This window comes from Littorina saxatilis, linkage group LG4, assembly GCF_037325665.1.
Source record: "Littorina saxatilis isolate snail1 linkage group LG4, US_GU_Lsax_2.0, whole genome shotgun sequence".
Classification (NCBI taxonomy): Eukaryota; Metazoa; Mollusca; class Gastropoda; order Littorinimorpha; family Littorinidae; genus Littorina; species Littorina saxatilis.
The window spans coordinates 74,549-91,907 of NC_090248.1; the positions used below are offsets into that span (position 1 = coordinate 74,549).

The window sequence follows — 17,359 nt, forward strand, 5'->3', positions numbered from 1 at the left end:
CAACTTATCTAAAACATTAACACACAACTTATCTGAAACAATCACACAGCTTATCTAAAACAAACACACAACTTATCTGAAACAAACACACAACTTATCTGAAACAATCACACAACTTATCTGAAACAAACTCACAACTTATCTGAAACAATCACACAACTTATCTGAAACAATCACACAACTTATCTGAAACAATCACACAACTTATCTGAAACAATCACACAACTTATCTGAAACAAACACACAACTTATCTGAAACAAACACACAACTTATCTGAAACAATCACACAACTTATCAATCAATATGATCAATCAATATGAAGCTTATATCGCGCGTATTCCGTGGGTACAGTTCTAAGCGCAGGGATTTTTTTAATTTATTTTTTATTTTTTATGCAATTTATATCGCGCACATATTCAAGGCGCAGGGATTTATTTATGCCGTGTGAGATGGAACTTTTTTACACAATACATCACGCATTCACATCGCCCAGCAGATCGTTGCCATTTCGGCGCATATCCTACTTTTCACGGCCTATTATTCCAAGTCACACGGGTATTTTGGTGGACATTTTTATCAATGCCTATACAATTTTGCCAGGAAAGACCCTTTTGTCAATCGTGGGATCTTTAACGTGCACACCCCAATGTAGTGTACACGTGTAACTTATCTGAAACATCAACACACAACTTATCACACAACTTATCTGAAACAATCACACAACTTATCTGAAACAAACACACAACTAAACACACAACTTTTATATTTTTAATTTTCAGAGCTTGTTTTTAATCCGAATATAACATATTTATATGTTTTTGGAATCAGAATGTGATGAAGAATAAAATAAAAGTAATTTTGGATCGTTTTATAAAACAATAATTTTAATTACAATTTTCAGATTTTTAATGACCAAAGTCATTGATTAATTTTTAAGCCTCCATGCTGAAATGCAATACCGAAGTCCGGCCTTCGTCGAAGATTGCTTGGCCACAATTTCAATCCATTTGATTGAAAAATGAAGGTGTGACAGTGCCGCCTAAAAATGAAAAAAATGTCTGGGGATTTCATACCCAGGAACTCTCATGTAAAATTTCATAAAGATCGGTCCAGTAGTTTAGTCTGAATCGCTCTACACACACGCACACACACACAGACACACATACACCACGACCCTCGTCTCGATTCCCCCTCTATGTTAAAACATTTAGTCAAAACTTGACTAAATGTAAAAAGATGAGCAAAAGTGACAAGTTATGTATGTCTTCACATGCTCTACTATCCAAAGCTTGCCAGAAACAACTAAACACAACCAGAAATACAGGGACGGGCGGTGTGAGAGCACACGGGACAAGGAACAGGTGTCAGGACTGCAACAACAACAACAACAACAAAGAATAATCTCTATCCCTTCCTTTCAAAGTATCAGCATACACTACCCCACAAAATAAGGGTAATCTATAACACGATTTCCTATCATAATATCAGCAATTAACACAAAATGATAATATTCTCTATCCCTTTCTTACACAGTATCAACATACACTATCACACAAAAGGATGGTAATATCTATCCCTTCCTATAAGAGACAACAATTCTTGCACACATGATCAAGACTGAAGACGAGCACATACCATTGACAAGGAAGAAACAATCAGACTCAATCCTAACGTTCGTCTGGCTCCAAACTTGTCCCCCAGTGGACCTAAAACCATCTGAAACCGGGAACAAAATGTAGGATTTGGAACACAAACACAAAATACATTCACATGTTATATATTATGTTCCATTTGTATAGATCACTCCCCAAAATGGTGACTAAAACCCATCTGAAAAACAGGAAACATGGTAGCAAGTACACTAACACACACACACTTTCATACACATGTTACAATGGGTGAAATGATCAAACTGTAAAACTGAGAAATTCAAAGGATATTAGTATATATATATATATATCAATCACAAACTAAAATGCCAAACTCGCTTCAATAAATCTAGTGTTTGTTTTAGATGCCTGCAATCTAGTGTTTCTTTTAGATGCCTGCAATCTCTGGTCCACTGTAGCATAGCCACAGTCCTTGAAACGACAAACCTGCTTACCTACAGTGTAGGGATGTCTTACCTACATAACAGTGTAGGAATGTCTTACCTACATAACAGTGTAAAGATGTCTTACATACATAACAGTGTAACGATGTCTTACCTATTATATAACAGTGTAACGATGTCTTACCTACATAACAGTGTAGGGATGTCTTACCTACATAACAAAAATAAAAAAATCCCTGCGCTTAGAACTGTACCCACGGAATACGCGCGATATAAGCCTCATATTGATTGATTGATTGATAACAGTGTAGGAATGTCTTACCTACATAACAGTGTAAAGATGTCTTACCTACATAACAGTGTAACGATGTCTTACCTACATAACAGTGTAACGATGTCTTACCTAGATAACAGTGTAGGGATGTCTTACCTCCATAACAGTGCAAGGATGTCTTACAGGGTCCCCACTGGTTTTTAGAAACAAAATTCCATGACTGAGGACTGGGTGGCCGAGTGGTAACGCACTTGCGCTCGGAAGCGAGAGGTTGCGAGTTCGACCCTGGGTCAGAGCGTTAGCAATTTTCTCCCCCCTTTCCTAACCTAGGTGGTGGGTTCAAGTGCTAATTAGTCTTTCGGATGAGACGAAAAACCGAGGTCCCTTCGTGTACACTACATTGGGGTGTGCACGTTAAAGATCCCACGATTGACAAAAGGGTATTTCCTGGCAAAATTGTATAGGCATTGATAAAAATGTCCACCAAAATACCCGTGTGACTTGGAATAATAGGCCGTGAAAAGTAGGATATGCGCCGAAATGGCTGCGATCTGCTGGCAGATGTGAATGCGTGATGTATTGTGTAAAAAAATTCCATCTCACACGGCATAAATAAATCTCTGCATCTAAATATGTGCGCGATATAAATTGCATAAAATAAAATAAATAAAAATAAAAAATAAATAAATCCCTGCGCTTAGAACTGTACCCACGGAATACGCGCGATATAAGCCTCATATTGATTGATTGATTGACTTTTCCATGACTGGGCGACGAAAATCGCCGCTGGCGTGCTAAAGGTTAATTTTTCTTTCTTTCTTATTTTTGTTAAATTCCATGATTTTCCATGGCTTGAATTGAAATTCCATGACTTTCCAGGCCTGCAAAATTAAAAATCAAATTCCATGACTTTCCAGGTTTTCCATGACCTGTACGAACCCTGGTCTTACCTCCATAACAGTGTAAGGATGTCTTACCTACATAACAGTGTAGAGATGTCTTACCTACATAACAGTGTAAAGATGTCTTACCTACATAACAGTGTAGAGATGTCTTACCTACATAACAGTGTAGGGATGTCTTTCTTTCTTTATTTGGTGTTTAACGTCGTTTTCAACCATTCAAGGTTATATCGCGACGGAGTGTAGGGATGTCTTACCTACATAACATTAACAGTGTAAAGATGTCTTACCTACATAACAGTGTAAGGATGTCTTACCTACATAACAGTGTAAAGAAGTCTTACCTACATAACAGCGTAAAGATGTCTTACCTACATAACAGTGTAAGGATGTCTTACCCACATAACAGTGCAGAGATGTCTTACCCACATAACAGTGCAGACTCAGATGCCTTACCTACATAACAGTGTAAGGTTGTCTTACCTACATAACAGTGCAGAGATGTCTTACCTACATAACAGTGTAACGATGTCTTACCTACATAACAGTGTAGGGATGTCTTACCTACATAACAGTGTAAAGATGTCTTACCTACATAACAGTGTAAAGATGCCTTACCTACATAACAGTGTAAGGTTGTCTTACCTACATAACAGTGCAGAGATGTCTTACCTACATAACTGTGTGGAGATGTCTTACCTACATAACAGTGTAGGGATGTCTTACCTACATAACAGTGTAAAGATGTCTTACCTACATAACAGTGTAGGGATGTCTTACCTACATAACAGTGTAGGGATGTCTTACCTCCATAACAGTGTAAGGATGTCTTACCTACATAACAGTGTAAAGATGTCTTACCTACATAACAGTGTAAAGATGTCTAACCTACATAACAGTGTAAGGATGTCTTACCCACATAACAGTGTAAAGATGTCTTACTTACATAACAGTGTAAAGATGTCTTACCTACAAAACAGTGTAGGGATGTCTTACCTACATAACAGTGTAAAGATGTCTTGCCTACATAACAGTGTAGGGATGTCTTACCTACATAACAGTGTAAAGATGTCTTACCTACATAACAGTGTAGGGATGTCTTACCTATATAACAGTGGGGTAAGATGTCTTGCCTACATAACAGTGTGAAGATGTCTTACCTACACAACAGAGTAGGGATGTCTTACCTACATAACAGTGTAAAGATGTCTTACCTACATAACAGTGTAAAGATGTCTTACCTACATAACAGTGTAAAGATGTCTTACCTACATAACAGTGTAAATATGTCTTACCTACATAACAATGTAGGGATTTCTTACCTACATAACAGTGGAGGGATGACGTACCTACATAACAGTGTAGGGATGTCGTACCTACATAACAGTGTAGGGATGACGTACCTACATAACAGTGTAGGGATGACGTACCTACATAACAGTGTAGGGATGACGTACCTACATAACAGTGTAGGGATGACGTACCTACATAACAGTGTAGGGATGACGTACCTACATAACAGTGTAAAGATGTCTTACCTACATAACAGTGTAGAGATGTCTTACCTACATAACAGGGTAGAGATGTCTTACCTACATAACAGTGTTTGTTTGTTTGCTTAACGCCCAGCCGACCACGAAGGGCCATATCAGGGCGGTGCTGCTTTGACATTTAACGTGCGCCACACACAAGACAGAAGTCGCAGCACAGGCTTCATGTCTCACCCAGTCACATTATTCTGACACCGGACCAACCAGTCCTAGCACTAACCCCATAATGCCAGACGGCAGGCGCGCGGAGCAGCCACTAGTTTGCCAATTTTAAAGTCTTAGATATGACCCGGCCGGGGTTCGAACCCACGACCTCCCGATCACGAGGCGGACGCCTTACCACTAGGCCAACCATGCCGGTTTCACATAACAGTGTAGGGATGTCTTACCTCCATAACAGTGTAGGGATGTCTTACCTACATAACAGTGTAAAGATGTCTTACCTACATAACAGTGTAAAGATGTCTTACCTACATAACAGTGTAAGGATGTCTTACCCACATAACAGTGTAAAGATGTCTTACCTGCATAACAGTGTAAAGATGTCTTACCTACATAACAGTGTAAAGATGTCTTACCTACATAACAGTGTAAAGATGCCTTACCTACATAAGTGTAAAGATGTCTTACCTACATAACAGTGTAAAGATGTCTTACCTACATAACAGTGTAGGGATGTCTTACCTATATAACAGTGGGGTAAGATGTCTTGCCTACATAACAGTGTGAAGATGTCTTACCTACATAACAGTGTAAAGATGTCTTACCTACATAAGTGTAAAGATGTCTTACCTACATAACAGTGTAAAGATGTCTTACCTACATAACAATGTAGGGATTTCTTACCTACATAACAGTGTAGGGATGACGTACCTACATAACAGTGTAGAGATGTCTTACCTACATAACAGGGTAGAGATGTCTTACCTACATAACAGTGTTTGTTTGTTTGCTTAACACCCAGCCGACCACGAAGGGCCATATCAGGGCGGTGCTGCTTTGACATTTAACGTGCGCCACACACAAGACAGAAGTCGCAACACAGGCTTCATGTCTCACCCAGTCACATTATTCTGACACCGGACCAACCAATCCTAGCACTAACCCCATAATGCCAGACGCCAGGCGGAGCAGCCACTAGATTGCCAATTTTAAAGTCTTGGATATGACCCGGCCGGGGTTCGAACCCACGACCTCCCGATCACGGGGCGGACGCCTTACCACTAGGCCAACCATGCCGGTTTCACATAACAGTGTAGGGATATCTTACCTACATAACAGTGTAGGGATGTCTTACCTACATAACAGTGTAAGGATGTCTTACCTACATAACAGTGTAAAGATGTCTCACCTACATAACAGTGTAAAGATGTCTTACCTACATAACAGTGTAGGGATGTCTTACCTACATAACAGTGTAAAGATGTCTTACCTACATAACAGTGTAAAGATGTCTTACCTGCATAACAGTGTAGGGATGTCTTACCTACATAACAGTGTAAAGATGTCTTACCTACATAACAGTGTAAAGATGTCTTACCTACATAGCAATGTAGGGATTTCTTACCTACATAACAGTGTAGGGATGACGTACCTACATAACAGTGTAGAGATGTCTTACCTACATAACAGTGTAGGGATGACGTACCTACATAACAGTGTAGAGATGTCTTACCTACATAACAGTGTAGGGATTTCTTACCTACATAACAGTGTAGGGATGACGTACCTACATAACAGTGTAGAGATGTCTTACCTACATAACAGGGTAGAGATGTCTTACCTACATAACAGTGTTTGTTTGTTTGCTTAACGCCCAGCCGACCACTAAGGGCCATATCAGGGCGGTGCTGCTTTGACATATAACGTGCGCCACACACAAGACAGAAGTCACAGCACAGGCTTCATGTCACATTATTCTGACACCGGACCAACCAGTCCTAGGGTTAAGATGTCTTACCTACACAACAGTGTAGGGATGTCTTACCTACATAACAGTGTAAAGATGTCTTACCTACATAACAGTGTAGGGATGACGTACCTACATAACAGTGTAGGGATGACGTACCTACATAACAGTGTAGAGATGTCTTACCTACATAACAGGGTAGAGATGTCTTACCTACATAACAGTGTTTGTTTGTTTGCTTAACGTCCAGCCGACAACGAAGGGCCATATCAGGGCGGTGCTGCTTTGACATATAACGTGCGCCACACACAAGACAGAAGCCACTAGATTGCCAATTTTAAAGTCTTAGATATGACCCGGCCGGGGTTCGAACCCACGACCTCCCGATCACGGGGCGGACGCCTTACCACTATGCCAACCCTGCCGGTTTCACATAACAGTGTAGGGATGTCTTACCTACATACCAGTGTAGGGATGTCTTACCTACTTAACAGTGTAAGGATGTCTTACCTACATAACAGTGTAAAGATGTCTTACCTACATAACAGTGTGAAGATGTCTTACCTACATAACAGTGTAAAGATGTCTTACCTACATAACAGTGTAAAGATGTCTTACCTACATACCAGTGTAAAGATGTCTTACCTACATAACAGTGTAGGGATGTCTTACCTACATAACAGTGTGGGGATGTCTTACCTACATAACAGTGTAGAGATGTCTTACCTACATAACAGTGTAAAGATGTCTTACCGGCATAACAGTGTAGGGATGTCTTACCTGCATAACAGTGTAGGGATGTCTTACCTGCATAACAGTGTAAAGATGTCTTACCTACATAACAGTGTAAAGATGTCTTACCTACATAACAGTGTGGGGATGTCTTACCTGCATAACAGTGTAGGGATGTCTTACCTGCATAACGGCGTAGGGAAGCAGAAGCGCAGTGTCCAGCCATCCCAGGTTGCTCTTGGTCAGTGACAACTCCGACTCCAAGTCTGCCTTGATCTGTGACAGACATACAGGACTTATCAAACTGTTCTGTGACAGACATATACAGGACTTATCACACTGTTCTGTGACAGACACACAGGACTTATCACACTGCTGTGTGACATACATACAGGACTTATCACACTGTTGTGTGACAGACATTATAAGATGTTTGATGGGTTGTTGACAGACCAGCTTTTTTGTCGGTCCTCGGGGGGCATATCGACTTTTGTTTCATATTTTACCTTGGTCAATAAATATGAAACAAAAGACGATATGCTCCCCCTCGGACCGACAAAAAAGCTGGTCTGTCAACAAACCACCAAACATCGTTTTTGTCATCATTTTGATAGTGAGAAAATAAGTGCACAATCAACCCAGGGAGCCATGCTTTGAAACACGGGTTCCGTGCTGATAACCACACGAGTCCCGGTTTGATAACCACTGGCAATCAAAGATGGCGTGTGAAAGCACCTTTCTGTGTTTTTGAGTTCATTAAATGTTGGGATGAATATGTCAGGTTTGAGGATGCACAGTTCTGTAGGTTCATCTCGGTATTCCACCCCCTCGGCTTTCTGTTGTAAATATTAAGCTGAGTGATCGAATGTGGAAGCTACGTTTGGTCAAAGGTCACAGAAGATTTGCGTCGTGCAGCGAAGGAAAGAATCGCGATCTTGTTTCCGACTCAGTACCTCTTTGTTTTTCATTAGACCTGTCATTCTGCTTGCTCGGCTTTGTTAGATGTTTGCATATCTTGTTGCTATTTTCTTTGCTTTTATTATTGTTTCTTATTTGTGCTTCGTTTATCGATACAACGTCTTGTGCACGGGTCAAAATGTGTGTGTCAGGGGTCGTTTTACTTGAACTTGACGTTCGTGTTTCTCCCAACGTCTGTGTATAGACACACAGATACACGCACCCCATGACTCTGTAAGAAGACTATACATATCGCTAGGTTTCATTTGTTTTTGATGAATGTATGACCTTTCATGAAGTAGTTTTGTTTTTTGTTTACTTTTGCCAGTTTGCCAGTTTGTTTTTGGAACTTTGGCCTTTGCAAAGCAGTGTCGTGTCATCTGTTTAGGTCTGGGGAAACACCAATGAAAAGAGCCGAAGAATCCCCGAGCGTTTCTATTGGGTTTGCTTTTGATTATCCATGTATAACCTGCTTCCTGCAACTATGGTAACCGGGGATTTATTGCCTGGGGAACATGAGATTTATTTCCCAGGTGCTTGTGAATGAAAACTCGTGAAAATGATGACAAACAGGACTTATCACACTGCTGTGTGACATACATACAGGACTTATTACACTGCTGTGTGACATGCATACAGGACTTATCACACTGTTCTGTGACAGACATACATGACTTATCACACTGCTGTGTGACATTCATACAGGACTCAGACCTGGGAACCCCTGTTTTGCACTTTGAGTATTCTCAAACAAACTTGGTGTATTTTCAAAAAAATGAGCGTACTCCACACAGCGTTTGCACATCCATGATTAAAACATGCCTCATGCGCGTCCGTCACACCGTTAATTAAGTTTACCTATACATTTAAAACGAATGCTTTTTTGAATTTTTACTGACAAAAACTGTACCGTATTTGACAGACTACAAGCCGCGACTTTAAAAAAAAAAATCGCATTGCGGCTTATAAAAAGATGCGGCTAAAACGTTACCTAAACTTGAATAGCATTCACCTAATGGAAGTCGCCGCGGATTTTCATTTCGCTCGATTAGCGATTACCGGTACAGTGAAAACTGTCAAATACGGTCACTGAACTTAGCGGACACTCGCAGAATACGGACAGTCAGTCTCGGCACGGACTGCTTTACACTGTAAAACACCTGTACGTTACGGCCACCTCGGCATTACGGACGCGGACACGTATTTTGGGTCCATAATCTATATATATATACGACTTGTGTCTGTGTGTCTGTGTGTCTGTGTGTCTGTGTGTGTGTCTGTGTGTGAGTTCGCGATGCACGGCCAAAGTTCTCGATGGATCTGCTTCAAATTTGGTGGGCATATTCAGGTAGACCCGGGACAGGACACAACCTGGTCGATATTTCAACACGTGCTCTCAGCGCGCAGCGCAGAACCGATTTTGGTTCCACCTCAGCTACCCGGGCCCCCATACCGACACACCAAAGCCGCTACACCACATCACAACGCCAAAGTTCTCGGTGGATCTTTTTCAAATTTGGACACCGTATTCAGCTACACCCCGGACACAATATCATCGATGAGATATTTCAACACGTGCTCTCAGCGCGCAGCGCTGAACGGATTTTGGTTTTTGTGTTCATTTCACCATTATAAGTAACTCTTCCTTATCTTCTCCAGTGTTTAGCGTTTAACTCCCTTCCTTCGTGTGGCTTTCCCGTTTGTAAGTTACTATTTTTAGAATGTCACTGCGCTGTCCACTGCGCTGTCCACAACGCTTCCCTTGCACCCGTAAGTTGTTCTTACTGTCAAAGTGAAAAGGTCGAATCAATTTATAGCCACGCGAAAAATACACTCTCACCTATCTCTATATATTTATAGATATAGATATGCATATATACATATACGGCTTCTCTGTGTGTGTGTGTGTTTGTGTGTGTGTGTGTGTGGGCAAAAACCTGTGTATTGTAGAGTTCTGTTTGTGATGTGGTCTAGCGGCTTTTGTCTGTCTTGCTCATTTGACTTTGGAGTGTGATTTGAACTCATGCCACTTTCAACCCCTGACTCAGTTTATAAACTCAAATAGAAATATTCTGCCAAATACCTCAAAGGAAAAATTAAGCTATCTTTTAAGTTTTAATAAAGACCTTGGGTGGCAAGGTCCCAAACTTATCGCTGGACTTATGCACACGCACCCACTTGGTCCCTGGATATGAAGAGACGTTGCTGCGGCTGACGCCATTGCTTCTCATACAGCTACTATATATTTTTATTAGAACTTTTAAAAATACCATTTTATATCCAAGTATCTCTTAACACCATTTTTAATTAGATGAGCGAGAGTGTGCGGGGGGCGGGAGGGTGGTGAACCACTGTACATAAAGGGAAAGTTTGTGTGCGTGCCTGTGTGTGTTCTTAATCTAAGACAAATGTCGCCAATGTTTTTACAGAGTGACGTTAAATAAACGATTTTATCATCATCTGTCTGTATGTTCTGGCATTTGAGAAGCCACAGCAGATAATATAGGGCTAAGAAATAAGCTCTAAAATTCTCAATCCCGTTTGACAGGACTTCGCCTTCAAAGGTGATTGTGGTGAACCGCCACGCTGTCTGTCTCTGTCTCGCGATTCACCCCGGCGAAGCCGGGTATTCCTCTAGTAAGTCATATACCGGTTCCCCTGTCATATCTGAGAGAGGAAACACTTCCTGCATCGGGGTCAGTGACCGACTTTAACTGAGTGAAAATATGTGTGCGGCCAGATCAAAGGCATTGTGATAGCTGGGTGGCCTTGTTTAAAGACACGACCTTCTTCCCAGGGGTCAATGACCCAGTTTTTGCCATGAGAGGTGGTTCCCCTGTCATATCTGAGAGAGGAAACACTTCCTGCATCGGGGTCAGTGACCGGTCAGTGACCGAGTTTAACAGAGTGGAAATCTGTGTGTGCGGCCAGATCAAAGGCAGGGCAGTACCTAGTAGCTGAAACATGCATTATCACAAGTTTTTAGACTTGTTTTACAACAGTCAATATTACAGAGAAACACCGGATGTATCAGGATCTCGCGCGCACGAGATTTCGTTTTTTTGTGTCTCGCGATAGTTGGAGGAGCGAGAGCCGCCATGTTGTGTTTTCGTCTGCTCGAAATGTGCGCAAAAGTCGTAAATCATCACAAAAAAGCTTATTCCGGGCGGGACTACATGTGTGTGTTGGTTACAAATTGTGTGTGTGTGATATTTTTCTTCAAACTTTTTCACTTTTCTTCTTTGTTTCACTTGTTTATTCTCGGAGCCGATTTCGCCAAATACCGTACTTTCGTTTGCCTGGTTGTTTTGATTGATTGACACGATCCGATTATATTTTTTTCGACGGTGGCTAATATAGTGACGTAATCATGTGCCAAAATACTGGATCGGCTTCAGGATGGGCTTGTGAAGAAAAGTAGTCTAGGAATTTTTCTCGTCGTATTTTTTTCCCACTGAGCGTACTGAGCGTACTCTCGACAATCATGTGTACAAAATACGGCGAAATCGTATGGGTTCCCAGGTCTGAGGACTTATCACACTGCTGTGTGACAGACATACAGGACTTCGCTATCCTACTGTTGTGTGACAGACATACAGGACTTACAAGCCTGAAAGTGGCGAGTATTTTACTCGCCATGTCAAGTAGAAATCTGTAAATGGCGAGTAGAATTGTTAATCAACTCGCCAAAGGCGAGTAAAGCTGCTGAAGCACTGAATTGAAATGGTTGGTTTGGCAAGTAAAATTTGCTCTCTGGCTAGTAAATTATGAGAAGTACTAGCCAAAGGCGAGTGCCCCATTTTTTGGACTTTCAGCGCTGACTTATAGCTATCCCACTGTTGTGTGACAGACATACAGGACTTATCACAGCGTTGTATTTCTTTCTTTCTTATTTGGTGTTTAACGTCGTTATCAACCGTTCAAGGTTATATCGCGACGGGGAAAGGGGGGAGATGGGATAGAGCCACTTGTTAAACACTGTTGTATGACAGACACACAGGACTTATAACACTATTGTGTGACAGACATACATGACTTATCACACTGTTGAGGACTTGTCACACAACAGGACGTACCACACTGTTGTTTGACTGACATACAGACTTATCACATTTGTGTGACAGACACAGGCTTATCATACTGCTGCGTGGCAGACATACAGGACTTATGATACTGATCTTATCATACTTATCATATTGACACTTAGAACAATTGGCTATAAGCACTGAGTACTCACAACTTTGTAACAATTGGCTATACAAGCACAGTACTCACAACTCTGTAACATGAATATAAGCACAGTACTCATAACTCTGTGTCATGGCTATTTATAAGCACAGTACTCATAACTCTGTATCATGGCTATAAGCACAGTACTCACTCTGTATCATGGCTATAAGCACAGTACTCATACCTCTGTGTCATTGCTATAAGCACAGTACTGTTAACCCTGTAGCATGGCTATAAGCACAGTACTCATAACTCTGTAACATGGCTATAAGCACAGTACTCATAACTCTGTATCATGGCTATAACCACAGTACTCGTAACTCTGTATCATGGCTATAAGCACAGTACTCATACCTCTGTGTCATTGCTATAAGCACAGTACTGTTAACCCTGTAGCATGTAACATGGCTATAAGCACAGTACTGAGTCATAACCCTGTAACATGGCTATAAGCAGAGTACTCATAACTCTGTAACATGGCTATTACCACAGTACTCATAACCCTGTAACATGGCTATAAGCACAGTACTCATAACCCTGTAACATGGGTATAAGCACAGTACTCATAACCCTGTAACATGGCTATAAGCACAGTACTCATAACCCTGTAACATGGCTATAAGCACAGTACTGTTTACCCTGTAACATGGCTTATACGCACAGCACTGTTAACCCTGTAGCATGGCTATAAGCACAGTATTCATAACTCTGTAACATGGCTATAAGCACAGTACTCATAACCCTGTAACATGGCTACAAGCACAGTACTGTTTACCCTGAAACATGGCTATAAAATATAAGCACAGTACTGTTAACCCTGTAGCACGGCTATAAGCACAGTATTCAAAACTCTGTAACATGGCTATAAGCACAGTACTCATAACTCTGTAACTGTAACATGGCTATAAGCACAGTACTCATAACTCTGTAACATGGCTATAAGCACAGTACTGTTAACCCTGTAACATGGCTATAAGCACAGTACTCATAACCCTGTAGCATGGCTTTTAGCACAGTACTCATAACTCTGTAACATGGCTATAAGCACAGTACTCATAACCCTGTAACATGGATATAAGCACAGTACTGTTAACATTGTAACATGGCTATAAGCACAGTACTGTTAACCCTGTAACATGGCTATATTATATAAGCACAGTACTCATAACTCTGTAACATGGGTATAAGCACAGTACTCATAACCCTGTAACATGGCTATAAGCACAGTACTCATAACCCTGTAGCATGGCTATAAGCACAGTACTTATAACTCTGCAAGTGTAGCATGGCTATAAGCACAGTACTGTTAACCCTGTAACATGGCTATAAGCACAGTACTCGTAACCTGTAGCATGGCTATAAGCACAGTACTGTTAACCCTGTAACATGGCTATAAGCACAGTACTGTTAACCCTGTAACATGGCTAAAAGCACAGTACTGTTAACTCTGTAACATGGCTATAAGCACAGTACTCACAACTCTGTAACATGGCTATAAGCACAGTACTGTTAACCCTTTTAACATGGCTATAAGCACAGTACTGTTAACTCTGTAACATGGCTATAAGCACAGTACTCACAACTCTGTAACATGGCTATAAGCACAGTACTCTGTAACATGGCTATAAGCACAGTACTCAACTCTGTAGCATGGCTATAAGCACAGTACTCATAACTCTGTAGCATGGCTATAAGCACAGTACTCATAACTCTGTAACATGGCTATAAGCACAGTACTTACTCATAACTCTGTAACATGGCTATACGCACAGTACTCATAACTCTGTAGCATGGCTATAAGCACAGTACTCATAACCCTGTAAGTGTAGCATGGCTATAAGCACAGTATACTTACAACTCCCAGAGGCTTTCGTAAAAAGTATGTTGATGCATAAGCAATCCATCCCAGTGAAAATATGATCACTTGATTTCTACGATGATTTCCCATGTCTAGGCTTGTTCTTTTGCTCTGAAAAAGAGTACATTAATAAGCATCTAAGAGTAAGAATGAGCAGGAAAAAAGATTACAGAATTATCATTTATTATGACAGGGAGGGTACTGTGTCACCCTTCACAGCGGCTCTGCAAAAATGTCTGCCGGTGAAGAGTGCAAGCTATTTATATCTTGCCGTTTTCTTACATGCTGCCGGCTAGACACCTGTCTTTTGTTGAAAATAATAAACGTAGAAACGCTTTTCTTTTACACGCTACTGCGTAAGTGACATTGCATTATTTCAAGGTGAAAACATTAAAGGCACAGTAAGCCTCCCGTAAACCACCACAGATACTGTCAGGCTTTTACACACAGTACAAACACCCTTCCATTTGAACGCTCACCGAACGGGAACATCCTAGGTGCCCAACGTAAAGAGCGAGCAATTTTCAAAGAATTAATTTTGCGGATTGTCTCCTCACACAATCGGACCGTGGTGCGTTTTGGCGCTAGACCTAACTTTTAAAATCTAAATAATAAATTGACAGCTTGTTACACAAACATTCTTAAATCATAAAATAATTATTTTTTCATCAAGACAAGATTAGTACAATTCGAAGTTTTGAAAGTTTGAAAAAAGAAAAGCCCGGAAGCAGGGTCACGCAAGGTCGTGGTTCTCGTAGCAGACGACGGTTTATGCCTATCGCCAGTTCCTCTGAACAATCAAAAGCCATCGCTAGAGTACTTGTAAACCACAGCCGTTTGTTTCGTGCATAGTCAGAGGTACATAATAACGTGCTATTGCAGATAAGCTCACAGCGAATTACATACTGACGACAACATTGTGAAAAAGGGAAACTGGATCACACGGGTTCACGATGGCTCAGGGGTAAGATAAACCACGCAAAAATAAATTCTTTGAAAATTGCTTGCTCTTTACGGAGGGCACCTAGGATGTTCTCAAGCGGTGAGTGTTTAAATGAAAGGGTGTTTGTACTGTGTGTAAAAGCCTAACAGTATCTGTGATGGTTTACGGGAGGCTTACTGTGCCTTTAATTTAAAGTCATACAAAAGTATACCAATCAGCCTGACCTGAACAATTTCATTGAAGCCATATGATGAATCATGCTAACCCTATTTAAAGCCGGTGTTGGGAAGAGGGAGAGAGCAGTTAGTGAGTATGTGCTGTGTGTGTGTGTGTGTGTGTGCATGCGTGTGTCTGATACTGATGGGTTACTTGTGCTTAAATTTCAGGTGGACTGCTTCAGTATTGGCGTTAACCGGTAAACGAGAAAATACCGGAACAAAATTGGCTGCTAGTATGACCTACCGGTTGATTTTTAGAACTACTGTTTTTTTCCACTGTTAAAACAATAAAACCAGGACTATTACTGGTTCCAATTCCAAGGGTTACGATTGTGCGGGCGAAATGAGGAACAACAGAGACACAGAGAGAGAGAGGGCAAAAGATAGTTATAGTTTTTTTAATTGTGTGCATTTTTATTCTGAGTAGATGATAACATTATTCGTTTTTTCCAAGAAAAAAAGGAAATGTAGTGTAAAAACAAGTTTTTCTGTGGAATTACCAAAGATTACTCATTACCTGCCGCAGCATCATTAGTTTCCGAAGCAAAACAAACTTAGTTTTTCCGCAGAATTACGTCTGGAGCTTTTTCCAGGGAATATTTTGCTTTCACTTTATCTTCGTAATAACTTGCAATAGTTTTTCCGCAGAGAAACTAATGCTCTGACAAAGAACCGCTTGTAGCCTTCTCCCCCTACCCGAAATAGCTTTATCAAATTTAGCGTCTGGGGCAATCAGGAATTGCATGGTCATTCACCTTGACTGGTGCAATTAAGGCGGCGGAGCCAGCGTGTCTTATTGTTGAACAATTTACTTCTACTTTCTAGTGCTGTCTGACAAATGACAATTTGTCATGATCTTTTTGTTGAGTAATTTGTTCTCTAGTGCTGTCTGACAAATGACAACTTGTCATGATCTTTTTGTTGAGTAATTTGTTCTCTAGTGCTGTCTGACAAATGACAACCCTTCATGATCTATTTCTTGAGTTATTTGTGTGTGTGTGTGTGTGTGTGTGTGTATGTGTGTGTGTATGTGTGTGTGTGTGTGTGTGCATGTGTGTGTGTGTATGAGTGTGTATGAGTGTGTGTGCAGTGTTGTTGCCAGCCTAAGAAGACAATAGGTCATTTGGACCTCCCTAAAAAAAAACAATAGGTCCAAATGCCCTGGCTTTAAAAAAGCAATAGGTCCACACAAAAATTACAACTTTGTTGCAACTTTTAGCATCTTTTTTTGGGCAACATTTTCATGCTATTCACGTTTTTCCCTTTCCTTCTTATTCTGAACCTGTTTGAAGTCATTTGACATTGCTTTGATGTCGCTTCCTAGTTTTAATTGTTCATAAACTTTGCGAGGAGAAAGAGCCTGACATTCCTGGCCTACCCTTTCCAATACAGTGCCCGATGTGCGAATGTAGGGATCCTGCCTGATCTTCGCATTACCATGCCGTAGTATTATATTGATGAACTTTCCGCTGTTTGCGCTGTTTTCGGTAAATAGGTACACCGGCTGGATCGGGTATTTCCGTAAACGCAGCCTCGAGTGTCAATGACGACAAACATGGACTCGGCACAGAGTGCATTTTCACTCGTAGCGAACATGAGCATTTTGATCGGGGTTTGTTTTCCGACTTTGCAACTCCCATTCCATTCATTGCAGACCTTGTCCGCCTTGTACGAATATGTATCGGTCAGTTGACCACCAAAACGTAAAAACTATCGGTCCATCGACCGGACA

The 17,359-nt window shown here is 41.0% G+C and overlaps 1 protein-coding gene across 1 annotated transcript in view; it reads right to left on the minus strand.

The window, feature by feature from the left end:
* Positions 1–17,359, minus strand: part of LOC138963706 (probable hexose phosphate transport protein) — an 86,964-nt gene that overhangs the window by 56,501 nt on the left and 13,104 nt on the right. The window contains exons 2-4 of the mRNA XM_070335553.1: positions 14,464–14,577; positions 7,605–7,697; positions 1,637–1,717 (exon numbers count right to left, since the gene is read on the minus strand). Of these exons, the coding sequence (XP_070191654.1) occupies positions 1,637–1,717; positions 7,605–7,697; positions 14,464–14,556 (267 nt within the window). The 5' untranslated portion in view covers positions 14,557–14,577. The remainder of the gene's footprint in view (positions 1–1,636; positions 1,718–7,604; positions 7,698–14,463; positions 14,578–17,359) is intronic.